The sequence below is a fragment of the Pelecanus crispus genome, chromosome 1, assembly GCF_030463565.1.
Source record: "Pelecanus crispus isolate bPelCri1 chromosome 1, bPelCri1.pri, whole genome shotgun sequence".
NCBI classification, from domain to species: Eukaryota; Metazoa; Chordata; class Aves; order Pelecaniformes; family Pelecanidae; genus Pelecanus; species Pelecanus crispus.
The window spans coordinates 714,721-742,046 of record NC_134643.1 but is presented as its reverse complement, the minus strand read 5'-3'; the positions used below and the strand labels follow the sequence as shown (position 1 = coordinate 742,046).

Sequence of the window (27,326 nt, the reverse complement as noted above, 5' to 3'; positions counted from 1 at the left end):
CTGGGGCAGCCAAGGGGGCTAGGTGGGATCCCTGGGGAGGGGGGAGCACCCCAAACTGCCCCAGCAATGGTTGGGGGCAGCCAAGGGGGCCGGGCAGGATCCCCGGGGCAGGGGGAGCACCCCAAACTGCCCTGGCACTGGTCGGGGGCAGCCGAGGGGGCTGGGCGGGATCCCCGGGGCGGGGGGAGCACCCCAAACCGCCCCAGCACCCCGAACTGCCCCAGCACTGGTCAGGGACAGCCGAGGGGGCTGGGCAGGATCCTGGGGGGGCTCACGCTGCCTTGCCGCGGCTGCCCAAAGCCGCTCCGGCCAGCGCAGAGCACGCTGCCGCAGCCCGGCACAACCCAGGACGGGGCGAGGGGGACAGTGGGGGCAGCTCCGGCCCGGGGCGGAGGCGACGGAGCTGCCCCGTCTCCGCTGTCGGCGAGCGCCGACCGCGCGAAGGCACCGGCAGGGCAGAGAGCGGCGAGCTTGCGCCGGGGCAGGCGGCGTGTCGGCAGGGACGGGCAGCCGGGAGAGGGGAGGCAGCGGGGCCCGCCGGCAGCGCCATCAGTCACTGGGTGGAAGACGGGGCCCCGGGCCGGCGGCTCCGGCCGCTACTTCTTTTTCTTGGTGCCACGCAGGCCATTGCCGTCGGCCGCCGCGCCCCGGGCCCGGCCCTCGCTTTTCTCCTCTGCCTCTTTGGCTTCCTTCCGCCGCGCTTGCCCGTTCTTCTCACCGCCCCCCCCGGTCCGCGTGCTCCCCCCGCCTGGGGCCTTTGTGGCGGGCTGGGGGTGCAGCTCCCCGTGGCCGGGGGCCCAGGGCTCGCAGGAGGCAGACGGTGGTTGCCACGAAGTACAGGGACCAGAGGATGACGGGGGCGGGGAAGGGGCGGCTGAGCTGGCGGAGGAACTGCAGCAGCCGGGGCAGAAAGGCGTCCGCCGAACGCTTCAGCGGCGTCTTGTCCTGCGGGGCGAGGGGGCCGGGGCGGCGGGGGGGGGTGTCAGGGCAGCCCCTCGGCTCCGCCGGCGGCACGGAGCGTGGCGCGGTCGCGGCGCGAGGCCTTACCTTCATCCCATGCTGGTTGAGCAGGCTCTCCAGCGTGGGGTCACCCAGGGAGACGGCGGGGAAGAACTCCTGCACGTGCTGCCGCCGCCACCACGGCACGGGCCCCTCGCTGCGGGATGGGAGACGTCAGCGCCCAGCCTTGCCGAAGCGGAGCTGGGGGCACCGATGCGCTCGCCGAGTTAACGAGCCAATTAGCCGAGTGAGAAGCATCTCCCAAATTCAGGCCCCCACCCCGCGCCCCCCCACCCCGAGCTGCCTGAGCACAGTGCACGCGACTGCGCCGTCTGTGCGTCGATGTAGGTGGAGTAAATGGGCAGAGGTGGCACTGGGGGCCATGGTTTAGTGGGCATGGGGGTGTTGGGGTGACGGCTGGGCTGATGATCTTAGAGATCCTTCCCAACCTCAGTGATTCCCAGTTTTACTGTCATTATAAATAATGCAGCCCCCAAGGCAGGCAAGATGAAATGATGACTCTGCCCTTGATGGGTTTGGTGGTGGCCTTGGCAGTGTTGGGTCAATGGTTGGGCTGGGGGATCTTGAAGGGCTTGGCCAACCTCAACGACTCCATGAGTCTATGATGCGGGGTCGCGTCGGCTCTGGGGGGTGGAGCGTGGCTGCGGAGGGGGTGCAGGCACCGGCGCGCCCGTCCCGCTCCCGCTCACCTGCCCTCGTCGCTGCTGGTGAACCAGTACTTGTAGAGCTGGGCGCGGATGTAGATGGGCGGCTGGGTGCTGAAGGGGTACCGGGACTCGTCGATCTGCACCAGGTGGATCACTGCCGGAGACATAGGTGTTAGCCGTGCGGGGACACCTCAAACTGATATGGGGACACCCCAAACTGCTGCGGGAACACCCCAACCGCTGTGGAGACACCCCAAACCGCTGCAGAGACACCCCAACTGCTGCGGGGACACCCCAAACCCCTGCGGGGCTGGAGCCCAGCGGCCGCGAATCCCCAGGGAAGGGCCTGGAGCGCAGACCCCCTGGCCTGCTGCTTGGGGGGCTCAGCCCAGGCAGCCCCCGCCTCCGTCCCGGCCACCGCGCAGGACGGGGGTCCCTGCCGTGGCACGACCGCCGGGTGCGAGGCCTTGGGCTTGGCTCTGCCGCGGCGCCAGGCCCCGGGAGCCGCCGGCACGACCTGCCCCACAGCCCCCAGCCCCACTCACCGTCCTTCTTGCCCTGCAGCAGGCGGTAGACAAAGCTGGTGAACCAGGGGCTGCTGCTATGGTGGGCCAGGGCCGCGAACCACATTTGCCAGTCGAGGCGGGGCTGGTGCAGGGCGGCCACGGGGGGGGCCGTGCTGATGTTCCCGGGCTTGTACATGAACTCGATCTCCTGGGGACAGGGAGCAGAGTGGGCTGGGGGGGGATCTCCAGCAGTGGGGACCCGGCCTGGACCCCCCCAGCTCCGCTGTCACAGGGGCAGAGCTCCCCCAGATTTGCCCCCCTCACCTCCTGGGGTTACCGGCTCCTTCCAGAGGGACACAGCCGACGGGGGACAGCTGAGCGCCCCGGAGAGGGTGAAGCCAGTGGGACAGGGATGCTTGGCTCCACTGGAGTCCATCCCTCAGAGCCTGTCCCCGGCCACCGCACCCGACCGGCCGCAATTCAGCCCCTCCCCCCCGTGGCCCCTTTGGTGCCAAACACGATTGTTGAACTTGGTTCAACGAGGCCAAGTGCGGGGCCTGCACTTGGGTCACAACAACCCCATGCAGCGCTGCAGGCTTGGGGAAGAGTGGCTGGAAGCTGCCTGGCCGAAAAGGACCTGGGGGTGTTGGTCGACAGCGGCTGAACGTGAGCCAGCAGTGTGCCCAGGTGGCCAAGAAGGCCAACAGCATCCTGGCTTGTGTCAGGAACAGTGTGGCCAGCAGGAGCAGGGAGGTGATTGTGCCCCTGTGCTCGGCGCTGGTGGGGCCGCACCTGGAATGCTGTGCCCAGTTTTGGGCCCCTCAGCACAAGAAGGACATTGGGGTGCTGGAGCGTGTCCAGAGAAGGGCAGCGGAGCTGGGGCAGGGTCTGGAGCACAGGGCTGGTGGGGAGCGGCTGAGGGAGCTGGGGGTGTTCAGCCTGGAGAAGAGGAGGCTGAGGGGAGACCTGATCGCTCTGCAGCTCCTGGCAGGAGGGGGCAGGGAGGGGGGTCGGGCTCTTCTCCCAAGGAACAGCAATGGGATGAGAGGGAATGGGCTCAAGCTGCGCCAGGGGAGGTTTAGGTTGGATATTGGGAGAAATTTCTTCATGGAAAGAGTGGCCAAGTATTGGAACAGGCTGCCCAGAGAGGTGGGGGAGTCCCCAGCCCTGGAGGGGTTCAAAACACGGGCAGAGGTGGCACTGGGGGCCATGGTTTAGTGGGCATGGGGGTGTTGGGGTGACGGCTGGGCTGATGATCTTAGAGATCCTTCCCAACCTCAGTGATTCCGTGATTCTACGGAACGGCGACTCACCGTCCAGGTCTGCTTGTCGTAGCTGCCCTCCAGCACCACCTCGGGCCGCCCCCCGACGCCCGTCATCCTGCGGAAGAGCCCGTAGGAATTCACCAGCTGGAAGCGTTCGACCGCGTTGAACATCCGGTGGATGCCGGGCCACAGCTTGCCGTTGGACTCGTAGTCGATGTAGGTGAAGGGCACCTGGGGAGCGGCAGAGAGCGGACCCATCACCACGGCTAGGAGTGGCTTGGGGGGCCCAGGCCGTCTCCTGCTCCCCGTACCCCGAAATAAATGCGCACTCTGCCGTCTCCTGCCCTCCCCAGACGCTTCCCACCCGCTCACCAAGCTGATGGTGAACATCCCCACGGTTGCTGCGGCGAAGACTGCCCACTGCAGCGTGGCCCAGAGCTTCCAGAAGCAGCCGCGGACGCAGGCAGACCTGCGGCAGGGAGAGGACATGGGTCAGAGCCGCGCGGCCCCGCGGCCTGGGGCTCCAGCTGCGGGATTCGGAGCCGCCCACGCTGCACCCAAAGCGGTGGAGGGCTCAGCCCCGCTCCGACACTGCGGAGGAAAATCCCACGCGGCCCCCGGGTCCGGTCCGCGCCCCGCGCCAGCTCCCGAGAGCCGAGAGTCACTCCACACGCCAATCGCACCCTCGGGGGCGGCAGCGGGCCACCCAAACCGGCCGCCCCGTTCCTGCTCAGCTCTTGGCGCAGAGCTGCGAGGCCCGGGGGACCCCCGTCACCCACCTGTACAGGGCAGAGAGGATCTCCCAAAAGAGCGAGAGCAAGCCCAGCCCCACCAGCGGCAGGGTCACCGTCCGCAGCCAAGTTGTGAACTCGTGATAGGTGAAAGCTGGAGCGAAGGAAAAACCCGGAGGGGGGTCAGAGAGGAGGCTTGGGGGGTGCAGGGGCCCAGGCGCTGCCATGGGGCCAACGGGCGGGCAGCCCCCGCGGGCACGGCCGTGACGTACCCACTTTGGAGTCCAGCAGCTTCTTCTCCCAGTTGATCTCCAGGCCAAAGCACTGGATGGTCCAGTAGAGCAGGAGGCCGTAGGTGCTGAGCTCCAGCACGGTGGAGAGGAAAGCCCACAGGCTGGGGGGCCAGGCTGCGGCAGAGCGGGGCCGCTGAACGCCGTGCGGGGGCTGCTGGGGGCTCAGCGAGCCCGACCCACCGCCGCACAGAGGGTGCGCACCGTGCCCCGAAAGCCCAGGCGGGGAGAAGGCAAGCGGGCAACGCTCGGAGACGTGTCCCTGCCCCAGGAGCCAACGCGCCGCTACACGCCAGCCCCGGCTCAGGCGCCCCGCGGGCACGGAGGAGCGGGCGAGGCGGCTGCGGCTCTCGCAACACTGAGGCGGAGGGCGGCCACGGGCGGCCGGAACGCTGGCCCGTCCCTTCCCCGCCCCAGGCAGGGCAGAAGGGGGGACCCCACCTCCCCAAAGAGGGCACCCAGGGACTCACTCCTGCCGTGCTTCCTCTCGCTGCCGCCCCGCCAGCGCTTCACGTGTTCCTCGTCCAGGAGGGAGAAGGCCAGGACGACGGTGAGCATGTTGAAGAAGTTGTAGTTACCCGTGAGGATGATGAGGACCTGCAGCAGGACCTGGGGAGGAGCCAAGGCAGGGCCGGGGTGTCACAGGGCTGGGGGACAGAGGACATCAGGCACCCCGCCGCCAGCAGCACGGCCACCCCAGCTCCCAGGGGAGCCCGGGAGCTGCCAGTTCTGCCTGCAAGGGCCCGCGGAGCGAGGAGCCGGCGCTGCCCACGGACCGAGCCGATCCCCGCTGCCCGCTGACTGCCCCAGGGACCCCCACGGCACCCGGAGCTGGGGGAGGCCCGGCTCTGCCCACCCACCTGGCTGTAAAAGGCGAAGAGGCGGAGGTGGCGGATGGGGGCGAAGAAGAGGGGCGGGATGGCGATCTCGATGACGTAGGTGGCCACCACGCTGAACTTCTGGAACCAGACGGGCAGCTGGTGGGTGAACCAGGCGCCCGGCGTGGGCATGCACTGGGTCTCGTAGTGATAAGTGAGAGCTGGGGGGGGGACAGGAGGGGTCAGGGGTGCAGCGAGGGGCACGGGGAACGCGGCTTGGAGCCGGCAGAGCCGGCGCAGAGCCGTGCCAAATGCCGGAGAGGCGCTGGCAGCAGCTGCCCGGAGCCGTGCGGCGGGCGCGGCGGGCACGGCCTGAAGCCCGCGCGGTGATGCCCCACCGCTCCCCACACCTGCCCCGAAAGCCGCGCCGCCCCGCGGCACCCCTCACCTGTGAGCCCCCACCAAGTCGGGCAGCGGCTGGTCAGCTTCACCACACCGGAGGCAAACATCAGCCGGAAAAGGAGCCAGCGCACCAGCCAGAATGTGACGCCGTCGTGGGCGCGCCAGGTCGTGGTCCGCCACTTCAGTAGGTGCAGCGGGGCCACCAGCACTGCCAGGAAACCCGCTTCCAGCAGGAGACTGTCCCTGCGGGGAACATCGCTGTCCCTCACTGCCACCCCGGGGCTGCAGACCCCGTGGGGCGGTCAGTTCAGCCCCTGCCGCGCTGGCACCGAGACCCCGGCGCACCGAGGGGCCGGCCACTGCTTCCCGAAGGCGGTTCACCGGCTCGCCACCGCCCGCAGGGCACACAACCCTCCCGGCCCTGGGGTTTGGGCGGCTGACTTACCACTGGAAGTAGAGGAAAACCTGTCCCACCTGCAGAGAGAGGGAGCAGAGTGGTGAGCGGGGCGGGCCAGGGGCGCGGGTTTGCCCCCCAGACCCTTCCCCACGCATGGAGAGGGGGCGAAAGGGCCGAGGAGTGGCCGCAGACCACTCCCGGCTTGTTCCCCACCACCGGCCAAAGCCAAGGAGCAGAGCAGCGGCCTCGACTCGCTGCCGAGAGCGGTAGCAGCAGGCATCTCCACGCTGCCTGGCTGCTGCCAGCCCCGCGGCGCTGCCCGTCCTGCGCTCGACGGCAGCCGGGCTGCAGACGCGGCGGGTGGCGGGGCTGGAGGGGAGGGGCAGGGAATTTCTCTCCAGCATCACCTTAAAAGGGAGCGAGGAGAGGAAAGCCCTGCCAGCACACGGGGCTGCGTACGCCGCGCTCCCCGAATGGCACGGCACCCTCGCCGAGCGGCACGGCACCCTCGCAGCCACGCCGGGAGACGGAGTCCCCAGGGGTGGGAGCCATCCAGGGTTTCCCGTCCCTGCGCGGCCGTGACTTCCCCTCCCTGCCGAGGCAGCGAGTCACTCCGGAGCCCCAGCTGGGGCCCGAAACACGGCCCACGCAGCTCGGCAGGGCTGCCCGCGTGAGGGGAGCCGCTCGCAACAGCTCCCGTGGGGCGCAGCCGTGTGCCGGGGGGGCCGCGAGCGGTTCAGAGGGGACCTTAAAGGGGCCGATAGGAAGGGTGGGGGCAATCCTTTTAGCAAGGCCTGTTGTGACAGGACAAGGAGTAATACATTTAAACTAAAGAAGGAGAGATTTAGACTGGATATAAGGGAGAAATGTTTCACACTGATGGTGGTGAAGCACCGGCACAGGTTGCCCAGAGAGGCGGTGGAGGCCCCATCCCTGGCAACATCCCAGGCCAGGCTGGACGGGGCTCTGAGCACCCTGGGCTGGTTAAAGCTGTCCCTGGCACTGCAGGGGCTGGGCTGGGTGGGCTCTGAAGGGCCCTGCCCACCCAAAGCATCCCATGATTCTATGATTCTATGACAGGGTAACAGCACTGTAGGGCAGCACCCCAGCACAGAAGAAATGCCACTCCCACGGCTGGTGCCTTGCTTTCCCGACCTCCCAGCACCCTTCTTGACCCTACTTGGTCTCTTCTCCCAAGGAACAGCGATGGGACAAGAGGGAATGGGCTCAAGCTGCACCAGGGGAGGTTTAGGTTGGATATTGGGAGAAATTTCTTCATGGCAAGAGTGGCCAAGCACTGGACCAGGCTGCCCAGAGAGGTGGGGGAGTCCCCAGCCCTGGAGGGGTTCAAAACACGGGCAGAGGTGGCACTGGGGGCCATGGTTCAGTGGGCATGGGGGTGTTGGGGTGACGGCTGGGCTGATGATCTTAGAGATCCTTCCCAACCTCAGCGATTCCCAGTTTTACTGTCATTATAAATAATGCAGCCCCCAAGGCAGGCAAGATGAAATGATGACTCTGCCCTTGATGGGTTTGGTGGTGGCCTTGGCAGTGTTGGGTCAATGGTTGGGCTGGGTGATCCTGAAGGGCTTTTCCAACCCCAACGATTCCATGATACCCTGCAGCCGCCGGCGCTGGACACGGCCTGAGCCCCGGCAGCAGGGATCGGTGAGGGCCGCCGGCGCTGCCAGCTGCCCGGGGCTGCCTTCCGGCAGGGTGGGAGAGCTCCCCCGTGGGGTATCAGCCGCCCAGCCCAGGAGGGATTTCCAAGCATGGGTGGTTTTTTTTCTTCTTTAATTCCCCTAGTTTCCTAGGGAAGAGAAACCCTCCTCCCCCCGCCACCTGCGCTAGCGGACTCTGACTCACCCGAGTTCCTCCACGCGAAGCCAGCAGCGAGCGCAAACGGCTCGCGGGGGGCACAGAGCTCTCCTGCAGCCGGGCAGGGACACGGGGAAAGGGGCTGGAGCTTGGGACGAGGGCCTGGGGAGGGCTTGGCGAGGCCGTGGGCACGCAGGGGATGCAGCTTTCCCCCGCAGCGGTGCGGGGATCGGATTCGCAAGCAAGTCCGGGAGGGTTTTATCCCAGGGAAAGCACCGCGAACTGGAGCAGGGATGGGGCAGGAGGTCCCCACACGAGCCAGGGAGCTGCCAGCACCTTCCCGAAGCTCCATGAGGGAAGCTGAGCGCGCCAGGAGCTCGTAGGACGATGCTAACGCAAGGACGTCACCCCCCTGCCCTCCTCAATCCCGGCTCTGAGCCCTCCGGGTCACTGTGAGGGGCCCCCCTCCCAAATCTTGTACCTGGTAGAGGGAGAGATAGAGCACCCAGAGCAGGGCGAAGAGCAGGCTGTCCCGCAGGCGCTCGGCCACCAAGGCGCCGAAGGAGGCAAGCACGCCGAGGAGGCAGAGCAGCTCCATCCCCAGCTCCGTATCCAAACCCAGGCGGGGGCTGAGCCACAGCAGGGTGGGAAGATCCCACAGCTGCTCCCGCAGCCCCTTCCCGCTGAGGCGCAGCACTTTGCGGGCAGGCAGGATGCCGTCTCTCCCGTACAGCCCTGGAAAAAGAGACGGTGACAAGCGGGGATAAAGCGGCGGAAGCGGGAGCGCCTCGACGAGCGGGGGGCTGCCGCAGAGACGAAGTCTCTGCGGCAGCCCCCCGCTCGTCGAGGCGCTGGCACAGGGGGGCCGTGGCTGAGTTTTTCCCCGTTTTCCTTGTGAAAACTGGGAAGGGAGCAGCGGTGGGAAGAGCCCACGTGGAGCCCGGCAGCTTGGCCACGTAGAAGGGAGACGAACGCCCTGCCTGCTGCTGGCAGCGGAGATCCGTGCGGGCAGGCCTGTGCGCCGTGGGGCACCGGGGACGGGCTGCAAAGCTGTGGGGCAGCCCCCGAGACCCCCGGGGTGGGGTTGGGGGGTGGCTCCCGCTCTCCCCGGTGCTCAGGGCAGGGCACAACCCGGCCTGACGCCGGCTCCCGGGTAGGAAAAACGGGAAGCTGGAGCCTGAGGGCAGAGCCACTACCGAGGGCAGGGCGAGCCAAGCCCGGCAGCGGGATGCGCAGCTCCCGGGGTAGCCGCGGGGGTGGCACCGGGGGGCTCCGCATCCCCCCCCCGGGGGGTCCCGCAGGCGGTGGGGGGGACGACCGGGCACCCAGCGAGGGCACCGGAGGGAGGTGGCGGCTGCGGCCCGGCCCTCCCCGCTTCCCCACCCCAGCACCGGACCCACACCGGCTCCGGGAGGAGCAGCCCCGACCGCCCGCCGCAGCCCGGGCCGCGCTGCCCCCGGCGGGGCCTACCCGGCCTCCGGTGCCCCCCGCACAGCGCGGGGACGGGCCGACCCCCCGCCCCGCCGCCGCCCCGCCGCCGCCGTACCGGGGATCTGGACGTAGAGCGAGGTGAAGGCGGCGAGGTAGGCGGCGGCCAGCCCGCCCAGGAACAGCGATCGCGGCCGCCGCGGCGGCTCCGCCATCACCGCCATGGCCGCGGCGGCGGCGACCGGTACCTCAGGGCCCCGCGCGCCACCTCCCCTCGCTCTCCCTCGCGCGCGCGCTCCCGGAGGCGTCAGCGCGCAGGGAGGCGTCGGCGCGCAGGGAGGCGTCGGCGCGCAGGGAGGCGTCGGCACGCACGGGCGTCGGCACGCAGGGAGGCGTCGGCACGCACGGACGTCAGCGCGCGCCTGGCGTCACGTCGCGTCACGCCCCGGCGGGAAGCACGAAATGGCGGCGGGGCCGGGGGCGGCCCGGGCGGTCTGGTGAGCGGGGGACGCCCGGCTTGGGGGCTGCCGGGGGGGCTCGGGGGTCTCGGTGGCTACCGGGGGGGCTCGGGGGCTACCGGGGCGGGGGGGGCCTCAGCGGCTACCGGGGGGGGTCTCGGCGGCTGCCCAGGGGCTACCGGGGGGGTCTCGGGGGCTGCTGATGAGGGTCCTGGGGGCTGCCGGTGGGGCTACCGGGGGCTGCCAGTGGGGCTACCGGGGGGTCTCGGGGGCTGCCGGTGGGGCTACCGGGGGGTCTTGGGGGGCTGCCAGTGGGGCTACTGGGGTCTGCCCGGGGGCTACCGGGGAGGGTCGCGGGGGCTGCCGGTGGGGCTCGGGGGAGCTGCCGGGGGGGCTTTCGGGGGCTGCCGGTGGGGCTTGGGGGCTGCCGATGAGGGTCTCGGGGGCTGCCCGGGGGCTACCGTGGGGGGTCGCGGGGGTAGCCGGTGAGGCTCGGGGGCTGCCGGGGGGTCTCGGGGGCTGCCGGAGGTGGGGGGTCTCGGTGGCTACCGGGGGTGGCCTCGGGGGCTGCCGGTGGGGGCCTCGGGGACTGCCCGGGGGTTATCAGGGGGCTTTTGGCGGCTGCCGGGGGGGGCCTCGGCGGATACCGGTGGGGGTCTTGGCGGCTGCCCGGGGGCTACTGGGGGGCTTTCGGGGGCTGCCCGTGGGGGTCTCGGGGGCTACCGGGGGGGGGGGGTCCCGGGGGTAGCCGGTGAGGCGCGGGGGCTGCCAGGGGTGGTCTCGGGGGCTGCTGGGGGTGTCTCGGCGGCTACCGGGGGTTCCCGGGGGGAGGCTCGGGGGCTACCGTGGGATCTGGGAGCAACCGGGGGGTCTCGGGGGCTGCTGGTGGGGGGCTCAGGGGCTGCCTGGGGGCTACCAGGGGGCTCTCGGGGGCTGCTGGTGGGGCTTGGGAGCTGTCCGGGGGCTGCCGGGGGGGTGGGTCTCAGGGGCTGCTGGTGGGGCTCGGGCTGCCCGGGGGCTACCGGGGGGCTTTCGGGAGCTGCCGGTGGGGCTTGGGAGCTGTCCAGGTGCTGCCGAGGGGGTCTCGGGGGCTGCCGGTGGGGCTTGGGGGCTGCCCGGGGGCTGCCGGGGGGGGGGGCTTGGGGGCTGCTGGAGGGTCTCAGCCTCAGCTGGGTATGAGCAGTCCCGGTCCTGTCGGGACCTCGCTGCTGTGGTACAGCCAGGACCGGGCCTCCTGCTATCCCCGGGGAGCTCCGCGGCTGCGGGCAGCATCTCCTGGGTGATCTCAAAGGCCTTTTCCCACCTCGGCGATTCCGTGATTCTACGCCTTCAGGTCCCTTCGCTAGCCGGCTGTCGCAGGGCACCAGCTGCGCCTAGCTCTAGGTGACCTGTGACCTTCAGATGTCACCTGCGGGACCGTCGCTGCAGAAACGGGCGCTTTAAGCCCCTTTAAACGACCCCGGGGGGCCTGCGCGGCCGGGAGCTGCCGCCATGGAGGAGGTGGAGTCGCGCTTCCTGCACCTCCTGCAGCCCATCCGCGACCTCACCAAGAACTGGGAGGTGGACGTGGCCGCCCAGCTCGGGGAGTACCTGGAGGAGGTACGGGGGGCCCTGTGGCCGCTGCGCCGGCGGGGGGAGGTTGGGGGGACGCCTTTCGGCCATGCCCGTGCCGGGAGACGGGGGAGGCTTTCCGTCTGCGCCCCGGTGTGCTGCCGCCGACTCCTCCCTCTGGCTGCGCTACCTTCAAATCCAGTCTGCAAATCGGCGTTTCGTCTTCCTTCTTTTGCGTGTTTCGCAGCTGGATCAAATCTGCATTTCCTTCGACAACGGCAAAACCACCATGAACTTCATTGAAGCGGCCCTGTTGATCCAGGGCTCTGCCTGCATCTACAGCAGGAAGGTGAGGAAGCCGGCGGCGATTGCTGCGTCACGGCCCCGGTCCTGTCGCCCTGCCCGTTCTGCGATCCCTCAGCCGGCGGTCCTGAGGCCGAGCTCCGCGGGGGCTGCGCTGGGGAAAGTGATTCTGAAAGATTTGAATGTAATAATGACTACTGGAAATGAAAAGGTGTAGATTTTTCATTCTTAAATTCAATCACTTCATACCTTTTGGGGTTGTCAGGCTGGAAAAAGAGCGAGAATTTTGCTCCTCAGCACTTTTCTTCTCTAGAAGGTAGAGTACAAAAGCTCTGCTTCCCCAAATCTGGCCTCAGAGCGGCTCAAACAGTGAAAAGAACGACGAGATTATCGAGGAATTGAGCTCTCGCTGCCTGCAGATAAGAGGAGGGCGGTGGTTCATCCCAGCGTCAGCCGGACTAGCTTTCCTGGGAGCCGGGTTTGGCCTTTTCCACGAGCCTGGCCCCTGTCTTGCAGGTGGAGTATCTCTACTCACTGGTCTACCAGACGCTCGACTTCATCTCCAATAAAAAGTAAGTAGAGCCCCGATGCCGGGGAAGCAGCTTTGCCGGCGGCTCCGGGCTGCCGCGCGTCTTCGCTTGCCTTGGCGAAAAACGCTGCCACGTGCTTCTGCCCTGCCGCTCTTGCCCTGCGCGTTGCAGTAAGGCCTGAGCTTTTCCCTGCTCTCTTTCCTGCTGCGGTTCGGGGCCTCCTGCCTCGAAAACATACACCCGCTTTTGGGGACAAGGCTGCGACTTGCCCCGCCTGCAGTGGGAGCCTGTGGGAAGGTCCACGATCCCGCTTCTGCCACTGCTGACCGCTCCACCCCCAGGCAATCGTCTCTAAAAAAAAAAAAAACCCAAACAAGCCTATTGCAGCGTCAGCCTCCAGCCTGGTAAAGAGTTCTTTGAAGCAGAAGGATTTTTGTGGCTGTGGGAAAGTCTCCTGGTGCAATTTGCTCCAGCCCGGAGAGCCCAGGGCCATGCTCATCCCCACGCAGCTTCCAGTGGCATCATCCTGTGGTTTTCTTGCCGCAGCGCTTTGCTGTTGCGTAAGGAGAGGGCAGTGCCCGGTGTCCCGCAGAGTAAATCTTAGTGGGCACGAAATTGTCCCGTGTGGCGAAGCAGCTGGTGATTTATTTTCCCCCTTATTGCTGAAAGCGGGGCCCTGCCCTTGCGGCTGCGGCTCTTGAGCTGCCTTGCGTAACTCGCCTGTCCCCAGCCTCGTGCAGCTCCGAACACGCTCTCGGCTGAGGAGAGGTCGGCTAACGGCACCCTCCCGCCTGCGCTGACGCTGCGGGTTTGGGGAGCGACCAGGTTTTTGTGCCGCGCCTCGCTCCAAACGGCTGCTTGGCTCCAACCAGCGAGCTTTCCGAGGGAACCGTCCTGCCTCTGCTTCGCGCTGTGAGCCCAGCTTGCGGGAAACGTCACCGGTTGTTTGGGGAGGTCGAGGCAGAGCACCTGAAACATTCTCAGCGTGGGCTGGAGCAACGTGAAGCTGCTGCGGAGGCTTCCAAAAGTCTCCAACAATCGTTTCCATGCATGGGATTGTAGTGAAACCTTCCCTCCTGTTTCTGTAACCGAGTTTCCAAGCTGGAATAGCTTGGGCTGGAGCAACATGAAGCTGCTGCGCAGGTTTCCGAAAGTCTCCGACAATCGTTTCCGTGCATGGGATTGAAGTGAAACCTTCCCTCCTGTTTCTGTAACCAAGCTTCCGAGCTGGAATAGCTTGGGCTGGAGCAACGTGAAGCTGCTGCGGAGGCTTCCAAAAGTCTCCGACAACCGTTTCTGTGCATGGGATTGAAGTGAAACCTTCCCCCCTGTTTCTGTAACTGAGTTTCCGCTGGAATAGCTTGGGCTGGAGCAACATGAAGCTGCTGCGGAGGTTTCTGAAAGTCTCCGACAATCGTTTCCGTGCATGGGATTGAAGTGAAACCTTCCCTCCTGTTTCTGTAACCGAGCTTCCGAGCTGGAATAGCTTGGGCTGGAGCAATGTGAAGCTGCTGTGGAGGTTTCCGAAAGTCTCTGACAATTGTTTCTGTGCTGTGGAATTGAAGTGAAACCTTCCCTCCTGTTTCTGTAACTGAGCTTCCGAGCTGGAACTGGCAGGACGGTTTTGTTCCAGATGGGATTTGTCGGGCAGGCTGGATCCCCTCTTCCCACGCGCCCCGATCCCTTTGCAGCCCCTCACCGCCCTCCTGGGCAGGCGCGGAGGAGCGCTAGGAGCGCGTCGGCTTGCTCTCGTCGGGGGAGCGCGCTGACGGCACGGCTGTCCGGCGGCGCTGACGGTCGCACCATCGCCTCTCCGTGCCATCCGCGGTGCCGCAGGATGCTCCCGCTTAGAGACGCTGCAGCGGGGTTGGAGGGAACCCGCCGCCGCTCCAGGCAGACCCTGACCCCGTGTTTTTGCTCCCTGACTCAGGCGGGAAAAACAGCCCAGCTCCGTGGGGCAGGACGGCAAGGACGCCGACGCGAGCTTTGGGCGTGAGGAGGAGGAGGTGAGAGGGGCGCGCGGAGAGCGGCGCGCTCGGCGGCTCGCGTGTGTGACCGCGGTTGGTTTCGGCTGCCGGGCTGCGAGGGTACGAGGGGGCTGCGGGCAGCTGGGGGTGCCCCCAGCGCTCCCCCCTTTCCGACCGGCGCCGTGGCTGCCATCTGCGTACGCTTCCCTAGTGAGGGGCGTTCGGCCCTGCGTCGCCCCAGGCATGGCAGCAGCGCTCGGTGAGCTTTTTTGTCACGCCGCCGCTGCGCTGGCTTCCGAGGGACGCGGCCTGCCGCCTCGCAGCCCTCCTGGCGAAGAGCTGGCCCCCGCGCTGCGTGTGGGGACCTCCCCCCGCCCTGGGGCTCGGCCTTCCTTCTCCTAATCCGTAGCTGGGGCTGTCTCTCGGGAATCTGTCCCCCGGGGACGTGGCGTCTGCCTGGGCAGAGGCCGTGGAGCGAGCGGGCCGCAGCAGCCGGTGCCTTTCCCCGTTCCTCCCTGCCTTTCCTCCCGCCCTCGTGGCGCTGCCCGCTCCAGCCCCGCTCCTCTGCTGCTGCAGCAGCTCCGCTGCCGCCGGGTCTTTCCCGCTCACGTGCCGCGAGACTGTGTCCCTCCCCCCGGCTCTGGTTGGGGTCCCGCGGCGCGGGCCGAGCCGGGGTGACCGCTGGCTGGGGTCTCTCAGCAGTTCCTCTCCCTGGACGACATCAGCGACAGCAGCCAGGCGAACGTGGATATGAAGAAGGATCATCAGCCCAACGTAAGAGAAACCATTCTCTTTTTTTTCTTCCTCTCCTGCGCCGTGTCAGGCTTTCCCCGGATGAATCCCGCCGTGGCCAGCCGCCATCCCGGCCAGGCTCTGTGGGGACGGTGCGGCCCGGGCAGCGCTATGCCGTGCCGGGCGCCTTCCCCGGGGCTCCATCCTGCCCCGCCGCCTTGCCTTTGCAGGCCGTGAACATTGTTCCCTTGACTCCGATGTCTTTGGTCCCTCCGGAAGAGGCTGAGAAGAGGGATAACCCCCTGTTCAGGTGAAGTCCCCCCTCGCCGTGCCCCTCGGACGCCCCTGTGGCTTTAGCTGGGCCCCCCGCCCCATTGCTGTAGCGGGGTCGGGCTTTCCCCGTGCCTCAGCCGAGGAGGTAGCGCTTCCCCGGTTCAGACCGGGCAGTGGAAAGGTCGGATGATCCCGCAGGCCCCGGAGAGCTGGGAGAAACGCGGAGTCCTCCGGTGAAGGCAGGGCAGGAGGGTCAAGCCGGGGCCGCGCTGGGAAATCCGGGCAGGGCTTTGCTGGGCCAGAGAATCATGGAATCATGGAATCGTTGGGGTTGGAAAAGCCCTTCAAGATCCCCCAGCCCAACCATTGACCCAACACTGCCAAGGCCACCACCAAACCCATCAAGGGCAGAGTCATCATTTCATCTTGCCTGCCTTGGGGGCTGCATTATTTATAATGACAGTAAAACTGGGAATCGCTGAGGTTGGGAAGGATCTCTAAGATCATCAGCCCAGCCGTCACCCCAACACCCCCATGCCCACTGAACCATGGCCCCCAGTGCCACCTCTGCCCGTGTTTTGAACCCCTCCAGGGCTGGGGACTCCCCCACCTCTCTGGGCAGCCTGGTCCAGTGCTTGGCCACTCTTGCCATGAAGAAATTTCTCCCAATATCCAACCTAAACCTCCCCTGGCGCAGCTTGAGCCCAATTCCTCTCGTCCCATCGCTGTTCCTTGGGAGCAGAGCCCGACCCCCCTCCCTGCCCCCTCCTGCCAGGAGCTGAGCCTGGCTGCGGGAGGGCTGGGGCTGAGCCCCCCGGCGCAGGGTCTCTGGCTTTGGGGAGGCCCCAGCGGGGCTCCCCCCGAGGCAGGCCAGGGCCCCCCCTCCCTGGGCTCCCAGTGGGACAGGGCAGAGCCTGGTCTCGGGGGTCGCCTGATGGGTTTTTTTTCCCTTAGCCGGAAAGGGGAGATCCTCGCCAGCCGGAAGGATTTCCGGATGAACACGTCCACCCCTCACACCACCGGAGCCTTCCTCCTGGAGCTGGCGGGGCTCTCCCCCATCTGCCTGCAGGAGCGGCAGTGCCGAGGGAGCCCCGGCAGAGCGGCAGGTACGGGGGGCTCGGGGCACGGATCGCTGCCGGGCACGGCACGGCACGGGGGGCTCGGGGCGCGGATCGCTGCCGGGCACGGCACGGGGGGCTCGGGGCGCCGATCGGTGCCGGGCACGGCACGGGGGGCTCGGGGCGCCGATCGGTGCGGAGCTGCCAGGTACGGTACAGGGGCCTCAGGCGTGGATCGCTGCAGAGCCGTCAGGTACAGGGGTCTTGGGGCGTGGATCGCTGCTGAGCTACCGGGCACGGGGGGCTCAGGGCGTGGATTGCTGCCGGGTACCGTATGGGGGTCTTGGGGCACGGATCACTGTGGAGCTGCTGGGTATGGTATGGGGGTCTCGGGGTATGGGTCGCTGTGGAGCTGCCTGGCGCAGTACGGGGGTCTCGGGGCACAGATCGCTGCGGAGCTGCCAGGTATGGGGGGCTCAGAGTGCAGATCGCTGCAGAGCTGCCGGGTACAGTATGGGGTCTCGGGGTATGGATCACTGCAGAGCTGCTGGATATGGTAAAGGGGTCTTGGGGTGCGGAGCGCTGCGGAGCTGCTGGGTACGGGGGTCTCGGGGCACGGATCACTGCCGGGTACGGTACGGGGGTCTCGGGGCACGGATCACTGCAGAGCTGCTGGGTACGGGGGGCTCAGGGTGCAGATCGCTGCGGAGCGGCCGGGTACGGTACGGGGGTCTTGGGGCACAGATCGCTGCAGAGCTGCTGGGTACGGGGGTCTCGGGGTGCGGATCGCTGCGGAGCTGCTGGGTACGGTACGGGGGTCTCAGGGCGTGGGTCGCTGCGGAGCTGCTGGGTACATTATGGGGGTCTAGGGGCACAGATCGCTGCGGAGCTGCTGGGTATGGGGGGTTCAGGGCGCGGATCTCTGTGGAGCTGCTGGGCATGGTACAGGGGTCTTGGGGCGCGGATCACTGTGGAGCTGCTGGGTACGGGGGGCTTGGGGCACGGATTGCTGTGGAGCTGTCGGGTACGGGGGGCTTGGGGCACGGATTGCTGTGGAGCTGCTGGGTACGGGGGGCTTGGGGCGCGGATCACTGTGGAGCTGCTGGGTACGGGGGGCTTGGGGCACGGATTGCTGTGGAGCTGTCGGGTACGGGGGTCTTGGGGCACGGATCGCTGCGGAGCTGCTGGGTACGGGGGCTTGGGGCACGGATCACTGCCGGGCACTGTACAGGGGTCTTGGGGTGTGGATCGCTGCAGAGCTGCTGGGTACGGTAGGAGGGTCTTGGGGCGTGGGTTGCTGTGGAGCTGCCAGGTACAGGGGTCTCGGGGTGTGGATCGCTGCAAAGTTGCCGTGTACAGTACGGGGGTCTCGGGGCGTGGATCGCTGCAGAGCAGCCGGGTACAGGGGGTTCAGGGTGCGGATCGCTGCGGAGCTGCTGCGTACAGTACGGGGGTCTCTGGGCGTGGATTGCTGCGGAGCTGCCTGGTACGGTACGGGGGGCTGCCCGCGGCCGTCAGCCTCGCCGGGGCGGGTGGGAAGGGGCAGCACCGAGGCCGCTCGGTGCCAGCGCCGGTGGCTGGGGCTCCGGTGGGCAGGGGCGGCGCGGGGGGCCTGCGCACGACGGCTGCTGCTGACCTCTCTCCTCTGTCACCTCAGCAGCGGCGCCGTCCCGCCTCCTCGGCAGTGAGAGCGAGCGCGCCAGCGCCGGTGGGGCTCCCGTTCAAGTGCTGAGCTTCTCGGAAGAGGGAGGTGAGACGCACACGGTCGGCGGGCGGAGGGGAGATACGGCCGTTTGTCCGTCCTGCCTGCCTGTGCGTCTGGCCGGGCTGGGCAGGGTGGTCTGCGGGATGCTCCTGCCCTCTCACAGCGAGGGAGTCCGGGCCCCTCGGCAGATTCAGCTGGGCCCTTGGCCACAACAGGGGAAACTCCCAGGGGAAGGAACTCCTTGGTAGGAGGGTGGGAAGCTCTGCAGAGGGATCTGGCCAGGCTGGACCGATGGGTCAACGTCAATTGGATGAGGTTCAATAAGGCCAAGTGCCGGGTCCTGCACTTGGGGCACAACAACCCCATGCAGCGCTGCAGGCTTGGGGAAGAGTGGCTGGAAGCTGCCTGGCCGAAAAGGACCTGGGGGTGTTGGTCGACAGCAGCTGAACGTGAGCCAGCAGTGTGCCCAGGTGGCCAAGAAGGCCAACAGCATCCTGGCTTGTGTCAGGAACAGTGTGGCCAGCAGGAGCAGGGAGGTGATTGTGCCCCTGTGCTCGGCGCTGGTGGGGCCGCACCTGGAATGCTGTGCCCAGTTTTGGGCCCCTCAGCACAAGAAGGACATTGGGGTGCTGGGGCGTGTCCAGAGAAGGGCAGCGGAGCTGGGGAAGGGTCTGGAGCACAGGGCTGGTGGGGAGCGGCTGAGGGAGCTGGGGGTGTTCAGCCTGGAGAAGAGGAGGCTGAGGGGAGACCTGATCGCTCTGCAGCTCCTGGCAGGAGGGGGCAGGGAGCGGGGTCGGGCTCTTCTCCCAAGGAACAGCGATGGGACGAGAGGGAATGGGCTCAAGCTGCGCCAGGGGAGGTTTAGGTTGGATATTGGGAGAAATTTCTTCACAGAAAGAGTGGCCAAGCACTGGACCAGGCTGCCCAGAGAGGTGGGGGAGTCCCCAGCCCTGGAGGGGTTCAAAACACGGGCAGAGGTGGCACTGGGGGCCATGGTTCAGTGGGCATGGGGGTGTTGGGGTGACGGCTGGGCTGATGATCTTAGAGATCCTTCCCAACCTCAGTGATTCCCAGTTTTACTGTCATTATAAATAATGCAGCCCCCAAGGCAGGCAAGATGAAATGATGACTCTGCCCTTGATGGGTTTGGTGGTGGCCTTGGCAGTGTTGGGTCAATGGTTGGGCTGGGGGATCTTGAAGGGCTTTTCCCACCTCAGTGATTCCATGATCCTTTGGGGTGGAAATGGGGGATCCCAGAGGCTTTCACAGCATTTGACCATTTAGTTTCCCCCACCAGATGCCACAGGACCGGATGATGACAACGGCAGAGAGGATGACGCGCCGGGGGTCCCAGAGGATGACGTGGAAATGTCTCCGGCCGCTAACGAACGCGTCGAGGCGCAGAGGGTAGGCGTGGGCAGGGGCTCGTGGGGGCAGTGCCGCTGCCTCGCTCTGTCCCCAGAGCCCCGGAGCCCTGTGCTTCGCTGCCTGGCGCTGCCGGAAACTCACTGGCTCGTTCTGTGTCTGCTAGAGTGCACCCCAGGCGAAGGGGTACGTGCTGCGGGAGCGAGCCCCTGCCGAGGAGGACCCCAAAACCCACATCAAGGTAGGGGAACCTCTCTGAGTCCGTGCAGGACAGGACATCCCTGCCCTCCGTGCCACGCTCTGTGCCGCGCTGGTGCGGGTGCTGGGGTGACCTGGTGAGCCAGGCAGCTCCCCTGTGCCCACCCTGGGGTGCCACAGGGACCTTGGCCGGGAGCAGAGCGGCCCAGAGCTTTGCTGGCTCCATCTTCATCGAATCATGGAATCGTTGAGGTTGGCAAAGCCCTTCAAGATCCCCCAGCCCAACCATTGACCCAACACTGCCAAGGCCACCACCAAACCCATCAAGGGCAGAGTCATCATTTCATCTTGCCTGCCTTGGGGGCTGCATTATTTATAATGACAGTAAAACTGGGAATCACTGAGGTTGGGAAGGATCTCTAAGATCATCAGCCCAGCCGTCACCCCAACACCCCCATGCCCACTGAACCATGGCCCCCAGTGCCACCTCTGCCCGTGTTTTGAACCCCTCCAGGGCTGGGGACTCCCCCACCTCTCTGGGCAGCCTGGTCCAGTGCTTGGCCACTCTTTCTGTGAAGAAATTTCTCCCAATATCCAACCTAAACCTCCCCTGGCGCAGCTTGAGCCCATTCCCTCTCGTCCCATCGCTGTTCCTTGGGAGAAGAGCCCGACCCCCCTCCCTGCCCCCTCCTGCCAGGAGCTGCAGAGCGATCAGGTCTCCCCTCAGCCTCCTCTTCTCCAGGCTGAACACCCCCAGCTCCCTCAGCCGCTCCCCACCAGCCCTGTGCTCCAGACCCTGCCCCAGCTCCGCTGCCCTTCCCTGGACACACTCCAGCACCCCAATGTCCTTCTTGTGCTGAGGGGCCCAAAACTGGGTACAGCATTCCAGGTGCGGCCCCACCAGCGCCGAGCACAGGGGCACAATCACCTCCCTGCTCCTGCTGGCCACACTATTCCTGACACGAGCCAGGATGCTGTTGGCCTTCTTGGCCACCTGGGCACACTGCTGGCTCATGTTCAGCCGCTGTCGACCAACACCCCCAGGTCCTTTTCGGCCAGGCAGCTCCCAGCCACTCTTCCCCCAGCCTGCAGCGCTGCGTGGGGTTGTTGTGCCCCAAGTGCAGGACCCGGCACTTGGCCTTGTTGAACCTCACACAGTTGGCCTGGGCCCATGGGTCCAGCCTGGCCAGGTCCCTCTGCAGGGCCATCCTACTCTCCAGCAGATAATCATCATTCATAAGGTTTCCTACTTTTTACTGTCATTAAAAGATAATCCAGCCACCAAGCCAGGAAATGTGAAATTAATTATTCTTCTCCCCTTAACTGGTTTAGTGGTGGACTTGGCAGTGTTGGGTTAGTGGTTGGACTGGGTGATCTTAAAGGGCTTTTCCAACCTCAATGATTCGATGGTTCTGTTATCTATGCTCACTCCCCTGCCAGGAGATGCTGGACCCATGGCAAAGCCTCGACCCCTTCGGTGACTCGGAGGACAAGCCGTTTAAGAAAGGTATTTGGGGAGGAGCTGGAGAAGAGGGGCTGCTCCCTGGGTTTCATTTTGCCCTGGACAGGGGTAGCACGGCTCCGTTTCCCGGCTGCTTGTCCCTCGGTGTCCCCAGGGCCATGGTGGGTCTTTCCCAGCCCCGTGATGGGCAGAGGGGCCTTGGGAGAGGGGCAGCCGCCCCGTCCTGGAGCCTCGTGGGTGGCTGGGCTGCGCTTAGAGCAGCGGCACGGGACTCTCCCCGCGGCACCCGGTGCCGCTTGCGCCGGGGGGTGCCGGCTGCTGATGTCCACCTGCCTGCAGGGAGGCCCTTCCTGGTGCCGCACGGCCTGGACGACGTGGTCGGGGGCAAGAGGAAGAGGAAGGGACCGCGGAAGCTCCAGGACTTCATGAAATGGTTCTCTGCAGCCTGTGAGTATCGTGGCCGTGGTGCTTCCCGCAGGATCCGGCCGTGATCCGGCCACTCTTGCGGCAGGACCCTTCTCTGCCGGGAAATTCCTCGCCCAAACCCCTCCGCTGTGCGTGCTCCGATCCTGGCCGGCCCTGTTCAGCAGCAGCTTCAGTCCTGCAGCTTGGTGTCTCTGCTCTTGGCCTTGCTGGAGCTGCCCAGGCAACTCCATCCCGTTTACTGAGTGGGATGCGAATCACCTTCATAGAATCAGAATCATGGAATCGTTGAGGTTGGAAAAGCCCTTTAAGATCATCCAGTCCAACCATTAACCCAACACTGCCAAGTCCACCACTCTCTTCTCCCAAGTAGCTAGTGATAGGACGAGAGGAAAGGGCCTCAAGCTGCGCCAGGGGAGGTTTAGGTTGGATATTGGGAGAAATTTCTTCACGGAAAGAGTGGCCAAGCACTGGACCAGGCTGCCCAGAGAGGTGGGGGAGTCCCCAGCCCTGGAGGGGTTCAAAACACGGGCAGAGGTGGCACTGGGGGCCATGGTTTAGTGGGCATGGGGGTGTTGGGGTGACGGCTGGGCTGATGATCTTAGAGATTCTTTCCAATCTTAATGATTCCTAGTTTTTACTTTCATTATAAATGATCCAGCCCCCAAGCCAGGAAACGTGGCCCGGGATCCCCTCAGCCGGGCTTGTACCCTAACCGAGGTTAAAGGGGCAAATATCCAAGACGGCAGCAGCTGGCCAGAGCTCCCTGCCTCGGCAGGGCGTTAAACAGGATGCGTTTACAGCGGGCGCAGAGAGACCATCGAGTAAACACTGGCGTAAACATAGGGGCAGGTGGGTCGCAGTGCGAGGGGTCACTGCAGGGGAGGAGAGGCCAGAGCAGGCGTCCCCCCGCTCCCGTGCTGCAGAGGTGGCCGCCGTGCCCCTCGCTCCCCCTCCGAAGGCTGGGCTGCGCTTTCCCCGGGCAGGCCAGCCTGTGCCAGACCCCCGGAGCTGGAGCTGTTGGTGGCCGTCCCGGTGTCGCGGGTGAATCGCAGCCAGGAGCTCAGCACCAGGCAGGAGCTCAGCACCACGCAGCCCTCGCCCCCTGCCCCGGTGGGATGGGGGGAGAATGGGAGGAGTAAGAGCGAGAAATGCTCCTGGGGTGAGATAAGAACAGTTTAATAATTGAAATAAAATAATAGTAGTAATAATAACAATATAATAATAATAGCAATAACAATATCCAAAGCAAGTGCTGCACACTGCAATTGCTCACCACCCGCCGACCGATGCCCAGCCCGTCCCCCAGCAGCGATCGCAGCCCCACGGCCACCCCCCCAGTTCCTATACTGCCCGTGGCGCCGGATGGGATGGGATGGCCCTTGGGGCAGTTTGGGATTCTGGCTGTGCCCCCTCCCAGCTCCTTGTGCCCACCGCAGAGCAGGGGGAGCTGAAAAGCCCTTGCCTGGTGTCAGCACTGCTCAGCAACAGCCACACCATCAGGGCGTTATCAGCGTTACTCTCATCCTAAATCCAAACCACAGCACTGTGCCAGCTGCTAGGGAGAGAATTAACTCCAGCCCAGCCAAAACCAGGGCACCCGGGCATGGCCAGGAGGTCTCTGGGGGAAGGGGGTGGCTCCGGGGTGACAAGGGTCTCGTTGCCCACTGCGAGGGTGTGGAAGCGGTCAGTGGTCCTTTCAGCGGGGGGCTGCCTGCTGCTGCCAGCCCTCGCACGCCCCTTCTCCCTGCCGGCTTCCCCAGGAGTGTGCAGGGCGTTGGCACCTTCGACCGTGCGTAACTGTGATCCTCTCCGCTTCCCCCAGACAACGACGTCGCCGACAGCAGGAAAACCAAGAGGAAAGGGCCGACGTTCGCAGGTGAGTGGGACGCCGCGGGGCGTGTTGGAGAGGTGCCGTTTTGCCCCCAGCCTCCAGCTTTTGCTGCCGCCCCCAAGTTCATAGAATCACGGAATGGTTGGGGTTGGAAAAGCCCTTCAAGATCCCCCAGCCCAACCATTGACCCAACACTGCCAAGGCCACCACCAAACCCATCAAGGGCAGAGTCATCATTTCATCTTGCCTGCCTTGGGGGCTGCATTATTTATAATGACAGTAAAACTGGGAATCACTGAGGTTGGGAAGGATCTCTAAGATCATCAGCCCAGCCGTCACCCCCAACACCCCCATGCCCACTGAACCATGGCCCCCAGTGCCACCTCTGCCCGTGTTTTGAACCCCTCCAGGGCTGGGGACTCCCCCACCTCTCTGGGCAGCCTGGTCCAGTGCTTGGCCACTCTTTCCGTGAAGAAATTTCTCCCAATATCCAACCTAAACCTCCCCTGGCGCAGCTTGAGCCCATTCCCTCTCGTCCCATCGCTGTTCCTTGGGAGAAGAGCCCGACCCCCCTCCCTGCCCCCTCCTGCCAGGAGCTGCAGAGCGATCAGGTCTCCCCTCACCTCCTCTTCTCCAGGCTGAACACCCCCAGCCCCCTCAGCCGCTCCCCACCAGCCCTGTGCTCCAGACCCCTCCCCAGCTCCGCTGCCCTTCTCTGGACACGCTCCAGCACCCCAATGTCCTTCTTGTGCTGAGGGGCCCAAAACTGGGCACAGCATTCCAGGTGCAGCCTCACAAGTTGGGGCTGAGCAGAGGCAAGGGTGCTGCCCTGGCGCCGTGCCCCATGCCGTACGGCCTCCCCGGGTGGGCTTTGGGCCAGAAAGCCGCAGGATGCCTCGCTGGGGAGCCGACAGTGAGGCAAATACCTGGGAAGGACAGGGCTCACTGTGGCTGCGGAGCCGGAGCCCGCTGCGGCAGGGGCCGTGCCGGGCGAGCTCGTGGCGGAGCGGGTGGGTGAGTGGCACCAGGAGAGCCCCGCTGTTGGGGCTGGAGGAGGATGTTCTAGTTTAGGAATCACTTCTAGGTCTCCCCAGCTATTCCCGTTTCCAAAAGCAGACCCGAAATCCGGCTGAACTAAAGCTCAGTTCTGCCGGCTGCAGAGGCATCGGCAGTTCTAGGGGCACAAAGCCCCCGCCGTGCCTGGGGGCCGCGGGATGGGCTTCTGCAGCAGCAGCAGGACATGGAGGGAAGGGCGAGCGATCACGCCGGCCCCTAGCCCCAAAACCGTGTGAGGGGAGCCCGGGAAGGTGCCCCGGCAGCCTCGGTGTGCCAGGGCGGGGGGCTTCGCTGGGGGGCTGGAGGAGCAGGGGGGGCTCCTCCTCCTTCTCCTTTCCCCTTGTTCTTCTCCCCTCTCCTCCTCCCTTCTCCTCCCCTCCCCTCTCCTCCTTCTCCCCTTGTTCTTCTCTCCCTCTCCCCTTCTTCCTCCATTCTCCTCCTTCTCCCCCCTCTTCTTCCTCCATTCTCCTCTTCTCCCCTTCTTCCTCCATCTCCTCCCCTCTCCTTCTTCTCCCCTTCTTTCTCCATTCTCATCCCTCTCCTCCTCTCCCCTTCTTCTTCCTCCATTCTCGTCCCTCTCCCCCTTCTTCTTCCTCCATTCTCGTCCCTCTCCCCTTCTTCTTCCTCATTCTCGTCCCTCTCCCCTTGTCCTTCTCCTTCTTCTTCTCTCCTCTTCTCCCCTTCTTCATTCTCCCCTTCTTCCTCCATTCTCCTCCCCTCCCCTCTCCTCCTTCTCCCCTTGTTCGTCTCCTCTCCCTCCTCTCCCCTTCTTCTTCTTCTCTCCTCTCCCCTTCTTCTCCCCTCTACTCCTCCCCTTGTTCTTCTCCTCTTCCTCTCTCCCCTTCTTCTCCCCTCTCCTCCTTCTCCCTTGTCCTTCTCCCCCCGACCCTTGCGCCCCGTCCCTCCGCAGATCTGGAGGTGCTGTACTGGAAGCAGCTGAAGGAGCGGATGGCGGCGCAGAGGAAGCTGCAGAGCCGGGCGGTGAGTGGGCGCAGGGCCGGGGGGGAGCGGGGTGCCGTACCCCTCCCGTGCATCCCCCCCCGGGTGCTGGAGGGGGGCTCAGGGCCGTTCCCTAGCAGGGGCCGCTGTGGACGCTGCCGCCGCCGGGCGAGGAGGAGCTGGATCTGCCCGAGGAGGAACGTGGGGCCAACTGGCACGACGGAGCAGGTGCTTCTGCACCCCGGGACCCCCTGTGCCCCCCAAGGCGGGGCGGTGGTGGCCGGGTGGGGCTGATGGGCCCCGGCGGGGTGCTCTGAGCAGGTCTCCCCTTTCACGTTTCACGTTTGAACCTCGGGCGTAAAATTATTTCGGCAGATGACTTTGAGGAGCACGAGGACATCCAGCTCGAGAGCCCGGAGGCGCTGGAAGGAGCCCTGGGTGAGTGGGCAAGCGTGTGCCCCTCGGCACAAGCCCCGGGGCCGGGGACGTGCCACGAGCCGGGGCGCCGCTGCCGTAGCCCATCCCAAACGCCCCTGTCCGTCCATCTGTCCGTCCTCGGGAGCGTCCCCGCTCGGCCGGCCGGGCTGGCTGCGTGGTGACGCTCTGCCCTCCCGCAGGCCCCCGCGACCTGGGCTCGCTGGGCTACGAGGAGCTGGTGCGCAGGAACGTGGTAGGTGCCCCGGCGGGGGACGGGGCAGGGGCGCAGCGGGGGGGCTCCAGCCCCGGGGGCGCGCGAGGAGGGGGAGGCGGCAGCGGGGTTCGGGTGCCCCTGCTCCCCCTCCCCCCTCCCTTTCCCTTTCTCCCCCTTCCCCCCCCCCCCTTCCCCCCCCCTTCCCCCACCCCTTCCCCACCCCTTCCCCCCCCCCCTTCCCCCACCCCTTCCCCTTGTTCTCCTCCCTTCTCCCCTTCTCCCTCCCTGCAGGAGCTGTCATCGCCGACTCCCAGAAGTACGCACGGGAGACGGAGCTGTCCCAGCACGTCCGCCGCTGGGAGGAGAGGATTGGGCCGCTGCTGCAGGAACAGGCAGGGACCCGCGCGGGCAGGGGGTGGCGGGCCCGGCAGCCCCCTTCCCCGCGCCTGAACCCGCTTTGCCCACAGGAGGAGCGAGCCGCCTTCGACATCCACGGCTACGGGGACGCGCTGGCGGGCAGCTGCGGGCGCCTGGGGGAGTGGCGGTCCTTCGCCAGCCTGGTGGCAGGGGCAGTCGCCCTTCGAGGTGTGCCGCTACATGCTGGCCTCGCTCCAGCTGGTAAGCGCGGGGTGTGGGAGACCCCCGGGGTGCTCTTGGGACCCCCACCCCACCCCTGGGACCCCCCGGGCTCTCCTGGGACCCCCCGGGGCTCTCCTGGGACCCCCAGCCCACCCCTGGAACCCCCCAGGGCTCTCTTAGGACCCCCCCAGGGCTCTCTTAGGACCCCCCCAGGGCTCTCTTAGGACCCCCCCAGGCCACCCCTGGGACCCCCTAGGTCACCCCAGGGCTCTTCTGGGACCCCCTGGGGCTCTCCTGAGACCTCCCAACCCACCCCCAGGCCACCCCGGGGCTCTCCTGGGACCGCCAGCCCACCCCTGGGACCCCCCAGGGCTCTCCTAGGACCCCCCCATGCCACCCCGGGGCTCTCCTGGGACCCCCTGGGTCACCCCAGGGCTCTTCTGGGACCCCCTGGGGCTCTCCTGAGACCTCCCAACCCACCCCTGGGACCCCCCAGGGCTTTCCTAGGACCCCCCCAGGCCACCCCGGGGCTCTCCAGGGACACCCCAGGGACACCCCAGGGCTCTCCTGAGACCCCCCCAGCCCACCCCTGGGACTCTCCTAGGACCCCCCCCAGGCCACCCCAGGGCTCTCCTGGGACCCCCCGGGGCTCTCCAGGGCCACCCCAGCTGACCCCAGAGACCCCCCCGGGCTGCCCCTGGGACCTCCCAGGGCTCTCCTGGGACCCCCCCCCAGCTCACCCACCCACCTACCTACCTACCTCTCCCCCTCCCCAGGCTAACGACTACGTGGTGGAGCTGGCGCAGGCCCCGGGGCTGGAGCAGGCGGTGGACACCATGCAGCTGCGCCTCCTCACCCACCAGCGGGCGCACGACCGCTTCCGCACCTTCCAGCCCCCCTCTGCCTGCCCCTGAGCGAAGCCCCCCACCCCCCTGTACAT

The 27,326-nt window shown here is 66.4% G+C and overlaps 2 protein-coding genes across 2 annotated transcripts; one reads left to right on the top strand and one right to left on the bottom strand.

The window, feature by feature from the left end:
* Positions 1 to 596: 596 nt before the first annotated feature.
* Positions 597 to 9,546, bottom strand: LMF2 (lipase maturation factor 2). Its single transcript, XM_075724618.1, is given in 15 exon segments — positions 597 to 737; positions 739 to 945; positions 1,048 to 1,156; positions 1,710 to 1,821; positions 2,213 to 2,381; positions 3,487 to 3,669; positions 3,811 to 3,907; positions 4,218 to 4,323; positions 4,442 to 4,576; positions 4,930 to 5,068; positions 5,320 to 5,498; positions 5,726 to 5,922; positions 6,125 to 6,153; positions 8,376 to 8,629; positions 9,441 to 9,546. Coding segments are annotated over 15 exon segments (2,163 nt in total).
* Positions 9,547 to 11,271: 1,725 nt separating this feature from the next.
* NCAPH2 (non-SMC condensin II complex subunit H2) lies at positions 11,272 to 27,300 on the top strand. The gene is given in 21 exon segments (XM_075725153.1): positions 11,272 to 11,379; positions 11,579 to 11,680; positions 12,151 to 12,206; positions 14,095 to 14,170; positions 14,831 to 14,905; positions 15,094 to 15,173; positions 16,091 to 16,242; positions 17,855 to 17,944; positions 19,197 to 19,306; positions 19,431 to 19,505; positions 20,903 to 20,969; positions 21,264 to 21,371; positions 23,173 to 23,226; positions 25,148 to 25,218; positions 25,317 to 25,404; positions 25,552 to 25,614; positions 25,794 to 25,850; positions 26,102 to 26,199; positions 26,275 to 26,373; positions 26,375 to 26,425; positions 27,163 to 27,300. Coding segments are annotated over 21 exon segments (1,818 nt in total).
* Positions 27,301 to 27,326: the final 26 nt, after the last annotated feature.